At 36.8% G+C, this 20105-nt stretch overlaps 1 protein-coding gene across 1 annotated transcript in view; it reads left to right on the top strand.

The window, feature by feature from the left end:
• The first annotated feature begins 369 nt into the window (after window positions 1-369).
• The window catches only part of LOC123241728 (granulocyte-macrophage colony-stimulating factor receptor subunit alpha-like), a 28416-nt gene continuing 8680 nt past the window's right edge, over window positions 370-20105 (top strand). Inside the window, exons 1-9 of the mRNA XM_044669285.1 lie at window positions 370-445; window positions 3145-3281; window positions 3834-3957; window positions 4068-4197; window positions 4281-4459; window positions 6835-6968; window positions 12234-12260; window positions 14751-14883; window positions 18532-18625. Coding sequence (XP_044525220.1) covers window positions 370-445; window positions 3145-3281; window positions 3834-3957; window positions 4068-4197; window positions 4281-4459; window positions 6835-6968; window positions 12234-12260; window positions 14751-14883; window positions 18532-18625 — 1034 coding nt within the window. The remainder of the gene's footprint in view (window positions 446-3144; window positions 3282-3833; window positions 3958-4067; window positions 4198-4280; window positions 4460-6834; window positions 6969-12233; window positions 12261-14750; window positions 14884-18531; window positions 18626-20105) is intronic.

Below are 20105 nucleotides of genomic sequence, written 5' to 3'. Positions count from 1 at the left end.
GAAGGAAGGAAGGAAGGAAGGAAGGAAGGAAGGAAGGAAAGAAGGAATGAGTGAAGGAAGGAAGGAAGGAAAGAAGGAATGAGTGAAGGAAGGAAGGAAGGAAGGAATGAGTGAAGGGAAGATTACTTCAATACAGAATAAATGGAGTCATTTCTCACTATGAAGGACAATACTGGGTTTTGAGGCACCTGATTCTTATCTCCTCATAGAGAATAATTCAAAGTTATCTTGAATTGTCCCTCTGGAGAATTTTCCCAGTACTTCTTGTGGCTAGAAATACAAGGGAGAAGATTTTCTAAAACCTCAGAGTGTGCTGACAACTGTTTCTTCTCTTTCAGTTTATCAATTCTGCCCCTTATGGCCTGCTCCATGGCTGACCTTGTGGCACTTATTTACACATCAGTGTTATGGACTTCAGCATGCTGCCTGAAACAGGAGCAAGAGGGTGAGCATAGGATTATAATTTACTTTAGCTGAGTGTTCCTAGAGACATTAGCAAAAATCTGGACAGTTTGCTTTTTGTTTGTTTCTTTACTGAGACTGTTTCTTGATCTAACCTCACCCAGGCTAGAAATAGATCCCACTTATGGAACCAATTCCAATAATGATTTTTGCACAGAAGATTTTCCTTGCCTTGAGGCAACCTAGTAGCCCTCTATTCTAGGATACCCACCATATTGGTTCTAGACTTAGTTTGGATACCTGATCAATTTAGCCTACTGCAGCTCAGAATTCCCAAGCTTAAACAATCCACCACTCTCAGCCTCTCCATCAACAAAGGTTACAAATTGGGTAACACCATGCCTAACTGAGGATGCTTCCATTGTATCTATTTGCCTTCAACTGGCTCCATTATATATATATATATTTCGGCAAAGACAATTAGTGCTATTTATGGTATCAGTAGCAACCTTAAAAGCGAGATGTGCTTAAATCAGACCCTTTATGTGAGTGCTCTATCTGACATCATAGATAAGTTAAATTTATAGCCTTTCTCTTAGAGTTTCTAAGCAAACGAGGATTGCATAAAGTAATCATGAATGCATTTTATAATTATGTAAATCACTGAAAAATGCCTATATTAAACATCACATTCACAATATGAAGAAACAATACTGTAAGCATGTTTAGAAAAATAGAGAAGGAAGTAAATTTAAAGAGATATGCAAAAATATCTTCTATATTCAGAGCAATTTATATTTATCAAAATTCCTTCTCTAATTTGGACCAGAACACTACTGCTAGATAAACAGGCCAGATGCCAATAAATCTATATGGAAATATGTCGAATTTCAGTGGCTTTTTCCAAGAGCAAATAGTTATAGCCTTAGGATAAAACTCCAAGTGTATTTAGTCTTTTCCCAGTGATTTTGCTACTACAATGCACTTATAAGTAAAAGAAGAGGGTAAAACTTTACAACTCTTCTAAGTTAGTCATGAAAGGTGGGACTTCAAGAATCCCTTGAAAACCAAAAGAAAGGAACTGGGTGGGCCAGCATGGGAAAGCTGTTTTGGGCATAGGCTCTGGCTTGAGTGAAGGTTCAAGTTGGAACTGACAAGATCAACTGAAGGCAAAGAACTAAGAAGTTCATTGGAGAGCAACCAGGAAAGATTCAAGACAAAAAATAATAATGGCTAACATTTATATAGTATTTGCTATGTGCTAAGCATCATGCTAAACACTTTGCAATTATTCTGTCCTTTGAACCTAACTACAAGCCTGTGGAGTAGGTACTCTTTATGAAGAAACAGGGTGTTAAGTGACTTGCCCAAAGTGACAGGCCATGTTTGAACTCGGGTCTTCCTGAATCCAATCTCAGTGCCCTATCTATTGAGCCACCTAGTTGCCCAGCTAGAGGAAGATAAGTCAAGTAAAACCATCTAGTATAGCCGAATAAAGACCTCAAAAGATGTTAATCTATTGATCCACAGGAAACAATTATGAAAATTAGTAATAAGAATTAATAGAAATGTTGGGCAGAGAAGTCCATTTTAGAGGAACCATAGGGAATAAGGGAAAGATCAGTGTATTTGTACTTGGGGGAAATGAATTCAAATGTTGGTTCTTTCACTTACTTCTTGTGGAAATTTAAGTAACTAATTTTCTGAGACTCAGTTTCCTCATCTGTAAAACAAAAGGTTCAGCTGTGAAAGCCTAAAGGCATTATCTGTGAGAGATAAAGTGGAAGCTTGTTTTACTGAATATTGTTGTGAAAAAAAAATAAGAGAACAAGGAAGTGTTAATTTAGTCCACAAAGATTTTTTGCTTGGGGGTATTGCTGAAGTAAGTAGTGTTGCCAACTCTGATAGGAGCTTTGTGAAAGGGGGAAGGGCACAGATAAAAAGATAAGCAACTTTCTTTTGGCATTTGAGATTTGAAATGCTGTCCAGGTAGGGAAATCGTTTAAGTATAGCCATTGCCTGAGCTGGATTGAGCCTAGCAACTGGGTATTGGGGGGACAGAAGATGCATTGGAGTGAGCATTCCTAAATGATAGCAAAAGCAGTGATGTAAAAATCAAGGAGAAATGTAGACAGTTAGAGCCCCTAGAGATCATTCAGTTGCAGGTTAGTTAATGAGGAGCTTCTAAAGAATATTGTCAGACTTTATGTTCAAGAGAAGGAACTATATAGATTGGAATCTCACCCTGGAAGGCAAAGTTAGAGGGAACTCTGAGATCTAATTGGTGAATAACATTAAAAGCTCAGCAAAATTAGGCAGATTTGGGATTATAAAATACTTACTTTTAGCCTTGTGGGGATCATTGATGATTTTGAAAGGTATGCACAGTAGAAAGAAGCTAGAGTAAGGTAGAGGTAGTAGGCAAGTGGGGAACCTGAGTACTAAGAGAATGAGAGATGTTTCCTTCACTTAGAGATGAAAGGGAAGATGACACAATAGCTAAAGGGTGTTCATGTGGTGCTATATCATATTTTTGAAAATCAGTGAAATTGGAGCATATTTTAATGTTGTGATAAAGAATAAGAAGCAGAAGAGAAAGAAAGGAATGTTAGTGAGAGATTCAGGACTTTTAGGTAAGCAAGGGAGAATGAGCTCCTAGGGCAAAGGTTAAAACAAAAATCAGAAGTAATGAGAAGAGGGGTAAACTTGTGACCCAAAATCTTAATGAATGATCCTTTGAAGAACTTTCAGCCAAAGTACCAGGCCTATCAGTTACAGGTCTGAATAAAGATCCAAGGAAAACGGAGTTAACCTGGAACAATATTGACAATATCACAACACCTACATATGTAATGGAAACACACAACTCACCAGTGATGGTAAGCATTACTTCATGTCTTATTTCATTTTCATAGGTCTTATCAAATGGAAATCAGGTGCTTTTGATACATGACATTATAATAAGTCAACTTAAAAGGGCTTCTCTAGTTAACACAGTGATTCCCAAAGTGGGTGCTACCGCCCCCTGGTGGGTGCTGCAGTGATCTAGGGAGGCGGTGATGGCCACAGGTGCATTTATCTTTCCTATTAATTGCTATTAAAATTTAAAAAAAATTAATTTCCAGGGAGCTAAGTAACATTTTTTTCTGGAAAGGGGGTGGTAGGCCAAAAAAGTTTGGGAACCACTGAGTTAACAGGTTATTTTCAGACACATATAACTTAATCACCTAGATTTCATCATCAGCCAATCTGAAATCTGATAGGTCCCTGATGAAAATATATCTTTAACCAAGTTTCATGACATGATTTGCTCATAGCAAGACATAATCTAAGTAAGGCAGAGTGATATTTAGGAATAAGGTAAAGCTCCATTGATTGATCAGACTAATGGTTACTGTAAACATGCTGTTTTCTGTCATCTTTGTTTTCAGGACGAGAACTATATCAAAAAAGTCTGCTGTCACTTTTCTACTTGTACTCACGGAGCCATGTTTAAAGATTATCTGGCCATATATCAGAACATATCCAAAAGAGAACTCATTTTTAATAACACTGGTAACCAACCTTGAGTTTTAAGTTCTTGTTTTTATTTCCCATCAGCAATCAATATCAGATCTTATTTTAACTTCAAAACATGTTTTTTTGTCTTTTCTATATCCACCTAGGAGAAGAAGATACAGCTGCAACAAACTTCTCCTGTCTTGTTTACAAAGCTGAATTCATGAATTGCACTTGGACAGTAGGCAGAGCAGCTCCAAGTGATGTACAATATTATCTTTATTCACAGAATACTATGTAAGTTTTCACTGTAGATGAAAACTGTTAGAATTATGATGCAAGGTATATCCTACTAATCTGAAGCATTTGGGCTATTGCAGGAGAAAACAAGAGACAGAATGTACTAGTTACATAGGAGATTCCCAGAAAAGGCATATTGGATGTCACTTTGATAAACTCAAAGGATTCAGAGGTGAAGGATACTTCCTCGTAATCGGTACCAGCAAAAATGTCAAAATAAAAAATTTTTGCTCTAAAAAAATTTCACTATTTCGTATAGGTATGTGTGTGTATATATATATACATATATGTATATGTATACATGATTATGTGTTCTTACCCATCAAAAGAATGTTCATATTGATAAGATATTGACTGTCTTAACCATACAGAATTCCTCAAATAAAATAACACCTGGCCAATGAAATATAAGACTTAACTTCAGCTTGGCAAAAATACAACTACAGCATCTTCCTATACAAGACATTCTCTCTCATCCCATATATCAGATCATTTCCTAGACCTTGTTGATTCTACCTTTATATTGTAATATAGCTCAAATCTGCCCCTGTTCTCTTTACTCGTGAAGCCACTACTCTAAGTCAGGGTCTCATTTACCTGGACTATTCCAAGAGAGTTTTAACTGGACTTTCTGCCTTAAGAGTTTCCTCCCTTCCATCCAGCCATAATGCAATTACCATGAGATTTCCTTAAAGTCTAGATATGACCATGTTCCTATTAAATAGGTTCTGGTGACTCTCTGTTGATTTTGATAGACTTGGGCATCTGACCTCCAAAAACAAAGACAAGGTATTCTGGTGCCAGTTTCTATCAAGGGGCTTGCTATAATTGGCTTTGCCATCAAAAAGCCTAACCTGCATTTCACCTTTTAGTCCCTAGATGCTACCACTATTTTCTACCATTAGGGTAAGTTGAAGCAGTTGATTAAACCATCAAAAATATTTATTTAAGGGGGCAGCTGGATGGCTTAGTGGATTGAGAGCCAGGCCTAGAGACAGGAGGTGCTAGGTTCAAATCTGGCCTCAGACACTTCCTAGCTGTATGATCCTGAGCAAGTCATTTAATCCCCATTGCCTAGCAATTACCATTCTTCTGCCTCGGAATCAATATGCAGTATTGGTTCTAAGACAGATGGTAAGGGTTGTTTGTTTGTTTGTTTTTTAATGTTTATTTGGAACATCTTATGTACCAAAAACTATGTTAACTGCTGAAGATATAAAGACCAAAAATGAAATGTCCCTTATCCCAAGGAACTAAAGTTTGGAGATCCTGGGTTCAAGACTGGCTTTAGACACTTCCCAACTGTGTGGTCCTGGGCAAGCCACTTAACCCAAATTGCCAAGCCTTGCTCCTCTTCTGCCTTGAAACCAATACTCAATATTGATTCTGAGACAGAAGATGATGGTTTTTAAAAGTAATAATTTTTTTAAAGAGAAGAAAAGTAGATTGGAATCAGACTGTGAAAGATTTAAAGGGTCATCAAGGACATTTTGTATTGGTTCTTAAGAGTCAATAGGGAGGCACTGGAATTATTGAACAAGAAAGTGGCATGGTCATACCCAGATTTTAAGAAAATCTCATGGCAGATGCATAGTGGTTGGATTGAAGAGAGGAAAGACTTAAGACAGAAAGTTCAGTTATGACTCTGCTGTAATACTCCAGGTAAGAGATAATAAGACTCTGAATTAGAGTAATGGCCAAGTGAGTTAAGGCTCCAGGATAGACTTGAGATATGTTGTGAAGGTAGAGTTGACAAGGTCTAGCAAATGATTGGATATATGGGATGAAAGAGAATGAACTGTATGGGAAGAGTCTATGGTTGCAAATATGAGACTGGAAGAATGGTGGTATCCTTAACAAAAATAATGAAGTTTTTAATAGATGTACATTTTGAGGGAAAGATGAGTTCTATTTGATTTTGAGATGCCTCTAGAATATCCAGTTCAAAATGCCCCAAAGATAGTTTTTTGTTGTGGGACTAGAGCTCAGAAGAGAGACCAGGGCTGGATATGTGAATCTTGGAGTCATTTATGTAGAGATAATCATTAAATTCAAGGGAGTAGATGAAACTACTAGAAGGGGGAACCTATAGGAAGATGGGGAGAGGGGGATAGATATCAGTCCCAGGACAGAGCCTTACAGTATATTTACAGGAGGTAAATGGATAGTGATCCAGGAAAGAAGATTGAGAAGAAGTGAACAGACAGGTAGGAGGAAAAACCTAGATAGAGCACTGTAATGAAAATCCAGAGAGGGAAAAAATACTCATAAACAGAAACTGTTCATCATCAAATTCTGGAGAGAGATGAAGAAGGATAAAGACTGAGAGGGAGAGAGGGAAAGGGAAAGAAAAGAGGAAGAAAAAAAGGAAGCAAGGAAGGGACTGTCATTAGACTTTAGCAGATAGCTAGAATTAGCATGACATATATTCATTCACCAAACATTTACTGAAACATTTACTGAGAATCTACTATGTATAAGGCATTGAATAGATACCAAGGGAAATACAAGGATAAATCCCATTTACAATCTAATATGGTGATAATAGGCTGATCAGGTTGCAAAAGGAGCAAGGAAAAGATTTTTATAGTGACTTCTCTGATTTGTATTTTATCTTGGAATTTGGGGTTGCAGAAAAGTTCAGTCCACCATCTAATATCACTGTGAACTGCTCCAAATCAAATTGTCTTATACAATGGCAGAAACCCAAAACAAGACTTACAACTGGTGATGGTGAATTGGAATACCAGTTTCACATACAAAAAGAGGTAAGCATAAGATGGCATGAAATATTTCTTTATACCTCTTCTTACTCATGATTCCTTTCCTGCATGAATGTGTAGCAGTGATCTGAAAGAAACCCATGCTATTTTCACAGACCTGCTTTTTTGCAATAACCTTGAATGCTAGTGCAAACCTGGCTGGTTACAGAGAAAGATCAGCAACCCAGGTGACCAGTGTAACAAACTGACTTAGAGCTGTTCACAACACTTGTTGACTGTGGATACAGTAAATGATATTTCATCCATCTTTGAGGAGATTCTCTGAAGAAGAATGAAAAAAGGTTTTGTTTTTGTTTTTGTCTTTTGCTTCATGGACCCAATAAACATGTGATTAAAATCTAGAATTAGAAATGGCATATCAAGAATAGTTGTCAATTCACACGTTTCTAGCTTTATGGACATTCTTCAGGAAGGGGGAAGAAAGGATGATGCACTGAATTTTAGCAGATTACCAACAAGTGTGACCTTGTCATGCAAAAGCATCATAGGGGCAAGAAGAAAAGCCTTTACAAATTCTATTAATTATCCAACATTTTAAAGAAAATAGCTAGTCCCGAGTGATATCTTCACTCTCCATATGCTAGAAAAAGTCTCCTTCATATTTGGCCTGCCTCCTCTGCAGGAGCTCTCTTGTTATTTATTATTTATTATTATCTTGGTTTAAGGCTGTATCATGTGAACCCTTTGCTTCTTATTTTTTCTGAGTTTCTCAAAGGCTATCACTTTGCTATATTTCAAGAGTACCTCCATATTTCTTTTCTTTTTAAACCCTTACTTACTTTCTATCTTGGTAACAACTCTAAAACAGAAGGACAAGGGCTAGGCAAACAGGGTTAAGTGATTTTCCCAGGGTCACATAGATAGAAAGTATATGAGGCCAGATTTGAACACAGGTCCTCCCAACTCCAGGCCTGATGCTCTATCTACTGTGTCACCTACATATCCCTTAAAAATAGGAACCAGAAAAAAGTTAGGTCATGGGGAATATTAAGATCTACTTTATTTACTTCATAAAGTTACTATAAAGATCAAATATAATCCAACAAGATTCATAGGTAACTAGGAGTATTGGACTTGGGGTCAAGAAGACTTGTGTGACCCTGGGCAAGTCACTTAACTTCTCTCATCCTCAGTTTCTTAATTTGTAAAAAAAAAAAAAAAGGATATAGTAATAGCATCTACCTCTCAGAGAAGTTTTGAGGATGAAATGAGATCATGCATTTAAATCGCTTCATTAAAGTCCTATATAAATGCTAGCTGTCGGTTGTTGTTCAGTCTTTTGGTCATGTCCCATTTTGGTTTTTTCATGAGTTTTTCTTGGCAAAGATACTAGATTTGCTTGCCATTTCCTTCTGTTGGAAGAGAATTTCTTTCTCCATTATGTTGCTTTGTTTAACATCATCTCTCAGTGACCTGGAGGTCAAAGACCACTGAGTAGATTCAAGTATAGACAGTCCCTCAGAGAAAGGAAGTTAGAGAACCAAGGAATCATTGAGACAAGAAGCCAATTCCAGAGGCACTGTTCCCCGGCAACCCAGGCAAATTAAGAAACTATGGTTGATTCCTGAGATGTGACTTGTGAGAGTTAGTGGGTGGATAGCTTATAAATGGAAGACCAGGAGGTCTTGAAGGTATTCTGGCTGGAGCATGGAGGCTGAAGGAATCCTTGGTGGTGGTTAGAGTCAATCCATCATGGCAGCCAATACAGTAGAAAGCTAAGTAACTCTCCACCTCTCTCCTATCTTTCCCTCTCTTTACTACTCCTACTATGATTTAATAAAGTTATTAAGCTACTGTCAACCTCTTAATTTTAATTATTATACTTCTCCAACTCATGTTACAAATTAGCAAATGAGGCAGAGTTAAGTGACTTAGCTAGTTTCATACAGCTAAGAAGAGTCTAAAGCCAAATTTGAACTCAGGAAGACATCTTCCAACATATCCAGGCCCTGTACCATACACACTGTACCACCTAACGCCCCCATAAATGCTAGCTATCATTATTCAAAGCTCTTTGGAGGGTTAGGAAACAACATCTAAATATAACATTGAATTACTGTTAGTGTTTCTTAAGTGCCAAACAAATTGGTGAGAATATTCAGAAAAGCCCCATATTGCCCCAAACAGAGTAGAAAGAATCAATCACCAAGTATTTATTAAGTACCTACCTCAGAGAAAGAACTGGTAATGAGAAAGAAATAGTTGTATATATCATTTCTTTTGGTCCAATGGTGCCTTCTCTAATGGAGGAAGGGAGTGAGAGAATTAACTGAACAAACAAATAAATAATTTTAATTTTTTTTAAAAAGATACTATGCTGAGCCATAGGTCAAGCCCCAAAGGCACAGGTCCAGCATGATTCTCAACTGGGTCTCAGTCACTTTAGTATGACTTTATAGATTGGGGAGAATTTATTCCCCTAGATTGGATATTGCTGACATATGTTTGGAGTTTTGAGATTTGCACACCAGTTCACATCCATTATCTGATTGGATTCTTATAGCACATGTATAAGGTAGGCACCCTCAGTATTATTTACCCTGATTTACAGATAAACAAGTCTAGTCTCAGAGAGGTTAGATGATTTGCCTTTGGTCCGGTGCTCTCTGGCTCTTTCCCACAACAACTTATATGTCTGAAGCAGAATCTAAACATGATTCCAAGGCCAATCCTCCAACCCCTTTGTTGTGCTACAATGACTTCCTCCAGAAACAGAGACAGAGCAGAACTGTAGAACCCCCACAAGCCCCAGGATTGCAACCACCCAAAGAAGGCATAAGTTAGCTGACTGGCACTGAGCAGGTGATCACATCGGTGGAGAAACTGCCAATCACACAGCTAACTCTCCTTTGGTTTTTCTTACAGTGACTCAGATTTGGTTAGAGATGCAAATGGTCTTACCACAGAGAGCCAGGCAGGCTGCCAGAAGCAAGCAACAGCTCTACATTATCACTACATAACATTGAATAATGCCCTGACATGGCTAGGTGGTATAGGCTGTTGGACTTAGCATCAAGAAGACTTGAGTTGAAATCCTACTTTAGATATTCAATTGGTGGAGAGACCCTTAGCAAGTCACTTAGTCTCATGCAGACTCAGTTTCCCTATCTGTAAAGATGATAAAGCATTTTAATAATTATTATAAGGATCAAATTAAATTATATTTGTAATATAAAAATCAAATTAAAGATTTGTAAAATAGTTATCTGTAAATTCTTAAACACTATATAAGTATTTGTTGTGATACTCAGACCTTCTTTTAGTACAGTGTCCAATTGATAAAGGAAAAAGAAAATTCTGGTTTTTGTGAAAATGAAGGAGAGATACAAGGGGAGATACATCTTTACTAGATTATGGTAAAGCTGTGGAGGGAAGCCTTTCATGTCTTCTGGGGATCTGATGGAATAGAAAGATAGTGTCCCCATAATCCTCCTGAACAATTATCAGGCTTAGATGATGTGCCAAAACCCAGAGATCAAGGTTAAGCTTATACAGAGTCCCAAAAAGAGGGTAGTCAAGAAAGGAGGCTGCAGATTTTTGAAGGGTTGTACTGGAGTGCAAAGAAATATTTGTTGTATTAATTGAGTTCATTAGGAAATATATTTTAAAAGCCTAATTTATTGATAGATACATAAGAGAGATAAGTAAATTGGGTTTCTTTAAATTTGAATGGAATCTCAGGAATGATTGATGAGAGAGAATTTTCTTGAGGAGCTTTGAGAAAGGCAGTTGATCTAACACAGGGGCCGGCAACCTTTTTTGGCCGTGAGAGCCATAAACACCACATTTTTTAAAATGTAATTTCATGAGAGCCGTACAATGCTCACAGTACGCACTCCTGTAACAGCACCTGAAAAAAAAATTGACTTTATGGCTCCTGCAGAAAGAGCCATACGTTGCCGACCCCTGATCTAACGGTTCACTCTTTAGGCTGACCTGAACAAGGAAGGTAATCCAAAGAGTGGCTCTGAGAATCTGGAAAATCTAAGTGAATTTATATCCTGAGAATAAGCCATCTTATCAGGCCAGAGAAGAGGAAGTTGTTGGGTGCAGTACCTGTACCTGCTCCATTAGGTAACAGTAAAGTCTGACCTGTTAGAGTGGAAAAGAAGGCAATGGAATCTCTGACCAGCTGGAAATCACATCTGAGCAGCAGGAAAAAGAAACCTGACTTATTCTTCTTGTTTATAAGTTTATAATTTAGATTAGGATAGATAGATAAGGATTTGGGGGTTTTAGATAAATAGGAAGAGAGGATAGCTTCGACTCTGTCAAAGGAGAAGAAGGTCCTTATGGACCAGATTGGTTGGGTGGTTATAGTTAAGATTTATTAGCATAGGGACCTGCATAACATAAGAAATACCTTTCTACATGTTTTCCTTTTACTATCCTTTCCTCTAAAATTTTATGCCTACAATAAATATATTTTTATATAACTGGCCTGAGCCAGAATTCTTTCAGACTGTTTAGAAAACCATCTTTCTCAACAGTCAAAACAACAGCCTGTCCACTCAGGACACAGGTATTGGTAATACCTATACCAATACCAATAATCTATAAGGATAAAAAACCCTTATAACAGGAACCAGTTCAAAGAAACTGAGCAGCTGATTGTTAAATTTTCAATGTGACTTGTTTATATGGGTACATGATTTGGAGTTTTGGTTTTAAAAGATTACTCTATTGCAATAATGAATAATATGGAAATAGGATTTAACTGATAATACATGTATAACCCAATGAAATTGCTTGTCAACTGTGGGGAGGGGAAGGAGACAACAAATATCATGTAACTATGGAAAAAAATTTTAAAATAGAAATTAAAAAAAAGAATCAATACCCCCATTCCCTGGGGAAGGTAAGCCATTCAAAAAAATTTTTTTTCAGTATGAGCCTCTACACCTTGAAAATCAAACCAAGGCTTGATTTATTGTTTCATTGATTTCTAGATTTTAAAAAGTAACAGAGAAAAATACTAATGCAAGTTAAATTTAATGGTATGTCTTACATTTTTGGAAAGCCAATTGTTATATGTTACATATTTGGAAAGCCAGTCACCAGTCATCACCCACAATTACAAAGCAGGCATGCTGTATAGTCTTGAGCTTTGGGCAATCAGCCCTCCTAATCAAAAATGTTTGCATTCAATACAATCCAGGACACAAAAGAGGAGACTCACACAGATACTTCCTTAATGAGTTTTGAAAATAAATGTACTTACCAGGTTTTTTTCTTGCCTTTTTTTTTAAGGGTTCTCCGGATACTCCCAATGAGCTGGTGAGTTTTGGTCTCTTGTGATTTGATGTCAAAGTGCACTTGAAGTTAAAAAATAATTGCTCAGATTTGTTACCATCTCAACTATAAACTTTTGCAGGTAGAATAGAACTGAAAATAGTTATGTTGTCCTTACAGAAGGGAAGAGACTGTCTAACATGATTATGAGACTTTCCCAAGATCTCTCTCTCACACACACACACTCACACACACACAATGATGAGTTTAATTAAACATTAGTCATTGTCCTAGCCACTGGATATACAAAGATGAAAATGAAAACATTCCTTGCCTTCAAAAAGCTTACATTCAATGAGGGAGATACAATGTATTCATAGAGAAATATAAAATAAATATATAGTGGTGGGAGGGGCAGACACTAACAGTTGTGGGAATCAGCAGAGACTTCCTGGAGGAAGTAGTGTTTTAGTTATTCCTTAATGGAAGTCAATGGTTCCAAGAATTGGAGATGAAAAGGGAAAGCATTCCAGGTATGAGGGTTCACCTGTATAAAAGTATGGAGGCAGAAGACAGAAATTTTAGTGTAGGGAATAATAAATAAGGGAAAAGGAAAAGGAAGGGAATATTCATTTATTAAACTCCAAATGTGTACTTTGGTCCTTTACAAATATTCTCTCATTTGAATGAAGTAGGCTTAAACATAGAATATGGGAGGAAATAGAAATGTATAATTAACCCAGGAAGTTAGGCTAGAGCCAGAAGATAAAGAGTTTTAAATATCAAACAGAAGCATTTGTACTTGACCTAAATACAATGAAGAAGAATTTCTTGAGTGGAAGAATGCTTTACATGGTCAAACATGTTCTGGGAATATCTATTTGGCAGCTAGGTGGAAAATGAGTAAGAGAGGAGAGAGACAGGATTCTGGTCAATTATGAGACTGATGCAATTGTTTGGGCATAAAGTAATGAGGGTCAGGATTATAGTGGTTAAGGTGTGGGTAGAGAGATATTGAGGAGATAAAATTGGTAAGATACAATGCTTGGCACCAAGTAGGTACTTGGTAAATTCCTGCTGGTTGATTGTTCCCTGAATCTTCTGTGTTAGATAAACTTCCTAGAACTGGCCAAAAAGGAAAAGGTGGTAGGTCACTTTCTCATCACTCAGCTTCTCATATCTGTGTCTGAAAGATATTGACTGGGGTTATTTTTCATACTCTCTATCTCTATAATCTTGCATTAGTCTTTGTTATGACAGGCTCACCTTGATCCCCAACATCTATTTTCAAAGTCTGCTCATTGTAGATGGGCAGGAATAATACATCCTTCACAATATTCTTGACTCAGAGAGATTATGGAATACCTCCAGCATTTAGAAGACAGGAAGGGATATAGACCTGAACAGAAAACTTGGGGAGAAGGGCAGCTAGGTGGCTCAGTGGATTGAGACCCAGGACTAGAGATGGGAAGTCCTGGGTTCAAATCTGGCCTCAGATACTTCCCAGCTGTGTAACCCTGGATAAGTTCACTTAAACCTCCATTGTCTAGCCCTTACCACTATTCCACCTTGGAATCAATGCACAGTATTGATTCTAAGATGGAAAGTAAGAGTTTAAAAAAAAACAAACATGGGAACACAATATGCATGCTCAGCACTAGTAGAAGTCTTTCAGCAGTGATTTTCCTCCAAAACCTTGGTCCTAAAGAGCCAGAACATGTTTGGTATATGGCATGTCTACCATAAAAACATGTTTTAGGACTTTATATATATATATATATATATAATTATAAATATACATATACACACATATATAATGTGTATGTGTTATATGTTATATCTATGTGTGTGTTCATATGCATATATTAAATTATATATGCTCTCATAGTCTGTTTGACTCTAATAAATAAGGAAGGGACATAGGGTATGCTAGCACACTAACAAAAGAGAGGCATGGTCAGACATCAAAGGATATCAGTCACTAACGTGGATGAACAAAGTCTTCAGGGATTCAGGCAGAGTCACACAAACAACCAGTACCTGGTGCTCCCTACAGTTTTCTTCCTACCCTCATAAAGACTTCTCAGTATCAATTTCTGTTTCATTATTCAGTTTTTCGACATATCAAGATCCATTTGCATTCTTGATACTAGACTAACCCGGATTTTTGTATTTATGCTCATTCTCCCTAATCAGAATCCACATATTCTGCCCCAGGTAGGGATAGCTCTTCCTCTGCCCAGAGGTTTACCTAATCACTTGTAGTGAGAGTGGTATGTGTTAAGCTTTAAGAGGCTTACTTGGTTTATATATCATAAATATAGAGATTGTATTTTAGAAGTAATAATTAACAAAGATACATATTTAATATATCTTAACACCTCTACACAAAACTGAGGAAATGCTCACTAGAATCTTTTAGAGATTTTAGGTTTGCCATTTTTTTCATTGCCATTTCTGTAGTATCTCTCACTTCAACAGAATGAGTGACAACTGTGGTTTTTGCCTCCCTATTTTCTTTCTTCCTGGTCCAAGTTTAAAATAAGGGGAACTGAAAAAAATGAATATGAGTATCCACTTTATGACACAGAAGCGAAGTATATCTTGAAAATGAGAACAAATCATCGAAATGGGAATTGGGGTGATTGGAGTGAACCTATAGCATTTGGTAAGCATATTTGTTTATTATACATGTTACATATACATTTAATTATATATAATATACATGATATTACATATACATATTATATACTAATGTGAATAATATATATGGGTAAATATCAAGTGACCTATTTGAGCTCAATTACTTTGGAAATACAAAGTCAACCAGGATTTCTTCCACCTGTTCAACACTAGCATACAAAGCACATTTTATTAGAGAATCAGTCAATGTATAAACATTTTTAAGTGCCTACTATGTGCTAGACACTGTACTAAGTTCTGAGGGTACAAAGAAAGGTAAAAGAAAACCCTGACTTTGAGGAGTTCACAATCTAATAAGAGAGACAGTATACAAATAACTGCACAAACAAGCTTTAGACAGGATAAATTGCTGGAAATAATCAATGGAAGGAAGGTTTCCTGCAGGTGGGATTTTAGCTGAGATGCCAAGAAACTCAAAGAAGCTAGAAGTAGGAACCAAGGAGGGAGAATTCCTTCCATGACAGCAGCCAATGAAAATACCTACAGCAGAGAGATGAAGAGCCTTGTTTGGAGAGCAGCAAGGAGGCCAATGTCACTTTATCAAAGAGTTTGTGATAGGGTGTAAGGTCTATGAAGACTGGAAAGATAAGATATGCAACTAGGACATTTTACTGTTTTATTTTTAAAAGTGTATCATGCGGGGCAGCTGGGTAGCTCAGTGGAGTGAGAGTCAGGCCTAGAGACAGGAGGTCCTAGGTTCAAACCCGGCCTCAGCCACTTCCCAGCTGTGTGACCCTGGGCAAGTCACTTGACCCCCATTGCCCACCCTTACCAATCTTCCACCTATGAGACAATACGCCAAAGTACAAGGGTTAAAAAAAAGTGTATCATGCAATTAAATTAAAATGCAAAGCCACTTTTAGGGGAAATAGTAAGATGATCCTGAACTCAATCAATATACTCTGTATAATCAATTTATGGCTATCAGATGAATGGTGATGCCTTCCATTTAGCTATAAAAGTTCCATATTAGGATCATCCCAGGTTAAAAAATGGGGAGATATGAGTTCAAATTTATAATTCAAACTCTCGGCCCTTTTCTAAATAAAAATGCACTTCTTATTAGAAGCAAGAACACAAATCATTCAAGAAAACACCAACTGTTAATTATTATACATCTGGATGCAAGATGTAATACAGAATAGGAAATACAGAAATATACACACAAAAGTTCAGACCTTTGTAACTAACTAAGCTGTCATCAATTCTTATCAAACTAGCTTCAACTTTCCTTTCTATTATGAAGAAATACTTCACTTTCTCTGAACTAAAGAAGCATCTCCAGTCTTAAGTCTTGAAAAGTCCTAAATCAACCCAGCCATTTCCTTCAGGCAAGCTATATTTAACTTATACAATAAAAGTCCTTTCAGCAAATTTCCTCTCTGCCCTTACTAATTATCTGGGAGAACCTGATCCCTTAGGTCAGTGCATTGTTTTCACTGATTAGTTTCTCTTATGAAAGAGAACTACCTGGCATTATAGATATAGAAGATTTTAGAATTAATAAGGAGCTTAGAGGTCATTGACTCCAACCTCATCATTTTATAGAGAAGAAAGTTGCATCATAGAGAAGTGAAACTATTTGTTCAAGATCATGCAGCTAGCCAATGGCAGAAGTATAATTAGACACCACATTTTCTGACTCTCAGCCCATTTCACATGGTTACTCTTTGCTTATCTCCAGAATTCCTCAAATCATTCTTTCCTGTAATTACTATTCTACGACTTTCTTCATCTAAGTAAGAAAAAGGGGGGGGGGGGAAATCACCTGGCAATGATTTCTAGCCAACATTCACAACATATGGGTTAAATTTCAACAGTATTTCTAGAACTACAAAACTTCAGAAACTTGGGGTTGGAAAAGACCTCATAGGCCATCTATCCCAACCCATAACTCAATGAGGATCCTTCCACAGCAATGCTGACAAGTAGTCATGTAGCCTCCATCTGAAGACTTCCAGGGATGGGTAACACACCATTCCTAAGAAACTAATTTCACTTTTGGATAGCACTAATTATTCCTGAAGTTTTTTCTTACATCTAGTCTTACTCTTCTTCTCTGTAGCTTACTCTGACTCTGTAGTCAGGAGTTCAGTCCTCATCCTACACTAACAATCTTTGAAATATTGTAAGAAATCTACCATGTCTCCCATTGATTCTTCCTTTCTCTAATCGTATTCAACAAGCATTTATGAAGTATCTACTGTGTGTAAGACTCTGTGCTATATGCAAAAATGTCAAACAGTCCCTTCCCTCAAGAAATTTATATTTTCCTGGAAGGGAAGAGAGGATACAAAATGTAAATAGGTAAATTTATATGTTATAATTTAAGCAAGGAAAGAGCAGTAACAAGAAAATGCCTAGTTCCTTCCCAGGCCTCTTACACATTCAGCCAATGTTTCCTTCCTTTGAGATCTTTTGGGAATACAGTCATGGTCTTCTAAGTTATATAACTTTCCCAAGCCTTTCACTGTCATGGGGAGCCTCTCCTAGATGTTTTCCAGAGTTTTTAGAGTCTTATCCTAAATATGGTTCCCAGAGCTGAACATAATACCTACATGTAGTCTGGTCAGAGCAAGGTACAGAAGGACTATTATTTCTCATTTTCTGCACATTGGATCTCCTAGAATATTATATAATTTTGGTAAATGTTAATACTCCTCCCCTCACTTCACTGGGCTTTATCTATACACAGACAAATGTCTAGTTTCTCAACAACAAGATATGTAGATCTCTATCTGTAAGTTTATTTGTAGGTTCCGTAATCCTCAAGATTTCTCAAAACATCTTGCTATTATTACTGACAACAAATTCATACATTTTTGGCAGCTAGGTGTCAGTGGATAGAGAGCAGGGTCTAGAATCAGGAAAACCTTAGTCCAGATCAGCTTCTGACTAGCAGCATGGCTCTGCACAAATCACTTAAACTCTATCTTCCTCAGTTTCCTCGATATGAAATAAGGATTGCTCTATTTGTGGATTGTTACACAAACTGATATATTTTGTAACTGAGTCTCCCAAAACCATGTATTTAAAATAGTTTGTGCATATCTTATGTAAAAAAGGGATTTTTATCAGTGTTTTTATTCACAATTATCAAATCTTATTCCCTATAACTTTCAGGTACACTCTCTGAGGTTAAGAAAAACAAATCTAAACTCTTTTTCCACTTCAAGTTCCTTCAATAGTGGAAATAACAATCCAGACCCCCTAAGTCTCTTCTCCAAACTGAATGAATCTCCCAAGTTAATGCAATCAAATTTCTAGCATAGTTTTGAATCTCCCACATTAGTTTTATTAGTTGTATTTTGATTACCAGATAACATTTAATATAAAATGAAAAAAGTTAATTATCTTATGAAATCATGATAAAATTAAGTTTTAGAATGTGCTTGGTTGTTTTTTTCTTTTTTGTTTGTTTTTCTAACTCTTATCAATGACATTGGGCAAATGAATTTTCTTAATAATAACAGAATTACAATTTCATATGTTTTATTGGGGGCAATTTCATATTACTCAATAATTTATCATATTGTCCACTAAAAACTGAAATGTTGTTAATGTTTCATTAAATTGCATTATTTGGATTTTTTCTTTTTTTTCTCTTCTTCAGGAGGTTCTAAAGAACAAAAACTCAGTCTTATATATATTTATGTATTACTTGGGACAGCGCTCATTACACTATTCATCTTCTTTATCTTTAAAAGGTAACAATATTTTGAAATTAGGATTTATTTTTTAAAAATGAGAAAAACAGTGGTTTGTACTAGATAAGCTATTTGTGAATTTTGTTGGTCAGTCATTTCAGTTGTATCTGAATTTCATGATCCCATTTAGGGTTCTCTTGAGAAAGAAATTGGAGTGATTTTCAATTTCCTTCTCCAACTCATTTTACAGGTAAGGAACTGAGTGTTAACTGACTTGCCCAGGATCACACAGCCAGCAAGTGTCTGAGTCCAGGTTTAAAATCACATCTTCCTGGTTCAAGGCCCATTGCTCTATCCACTGTGCCACCTAGCTGCCCTTTTGTGAATTTACAATGAGAAATATAATTACCAATAACAGTAGACTTTCAAAGTACTTAGTCACTGTCTTCACTTCCTAGTAAGAAAAGACTCAAGAGAAACCAAATTTGAGATGAAAAAGTAACTTGAAAGTTATGAAATCAGAAATAGGAGAATTAAGTTGTCTTTTTTTTTAAATAATTTTTTATTTTTAGAAAAATTTTCCATGGTTACATAAGTCATGTTTTTACTTTCCCTTTCACCCCCTCAACCCCCCGCCCCCCTCCAATGTAGCTAATTTGCATTTCCACTGGTTTTATTATGTGTGGTCAGTCAAGACTTATTTATACATTATTGATAGTTATGTGGGTGTGGTCTTTTCAGGTCTACATCCCCGATCATGCCCTCATCAACCCAAGTGTCCAAGCAGTTGTTTTTCTTATGTGTTTCTATTCCTGTAGTTCTTCCTCTGAATGTGGGTAGTGTTCCTTTCCATAAATCCCTCAGAATTGTCCTGGGTCATTGCATTGCTGCTAGTACAGAAGTCCATTACATTCGATTTTACCACAGTATATGAGTCTCTGTGTACAATGTTCTTCTGGCTCTGCTCCTTTCACTCTGCATCAATTCCTGGAGGTCTTCCCAGTTCACATGGAATTCCTCCAGTTTATTATTCCTTTGAGCACAGTAGTGTTCCATCACCAATATATACCACAATTTGTTCAGCCATTCCCCAATTGAAGGGTATACCCTTATTTTCCAGTTTTTTGCCACCACAAAGACGCAGCTATAAATATTTTTGTGCAAGTCTTTTTATCTATGATCTCTTTGGAGTACAATCCCAGCAATAGTANTATTCCTTTGAGCACAGTAGTGTTCCATCACCAACATATACCACAATTTGTTCAGCCATTCCCCAATTGAAGGGTATACCCTTACTTTCCAGTTTTTTGCCACCACAAAGACGCAGCTATAAATATTTTTGTGCAAGTCTGTTTATCTATGATCTCTTTGGAGTACAATCCCAGCAATAGTATGGCTGGATCAAAGGGCAGGCATTCTTTTATCGCTCTTTGGGCATAGTTCCAAATTGCCATCCAGAATGGTTGGATCAGTTCACAATTCCACCAGCAGTGCATTAATGTCCCAATTTTGCCACATCCCCTCCAACATTCATTACTCT

This window comes from Gracilinanus agilis, chromosome 3, assembly GCF_016433145.1.
Source record: "Gracilinanus agilis isolate LMUSP501 chromosome 3, AgileGrace, whole genome shotgun sequence".
NCBI classification, from domain to species: domain Eukaryota; kingdom Metazoa; phylum Chordata; class Mammalia; order Didelphimorphia; family Didelphidae; genus Gracilinanus; species Gracilinanus agilis.
This window is presented reverse-complemented; position numbering and strand designations above follow the sequence as displayed.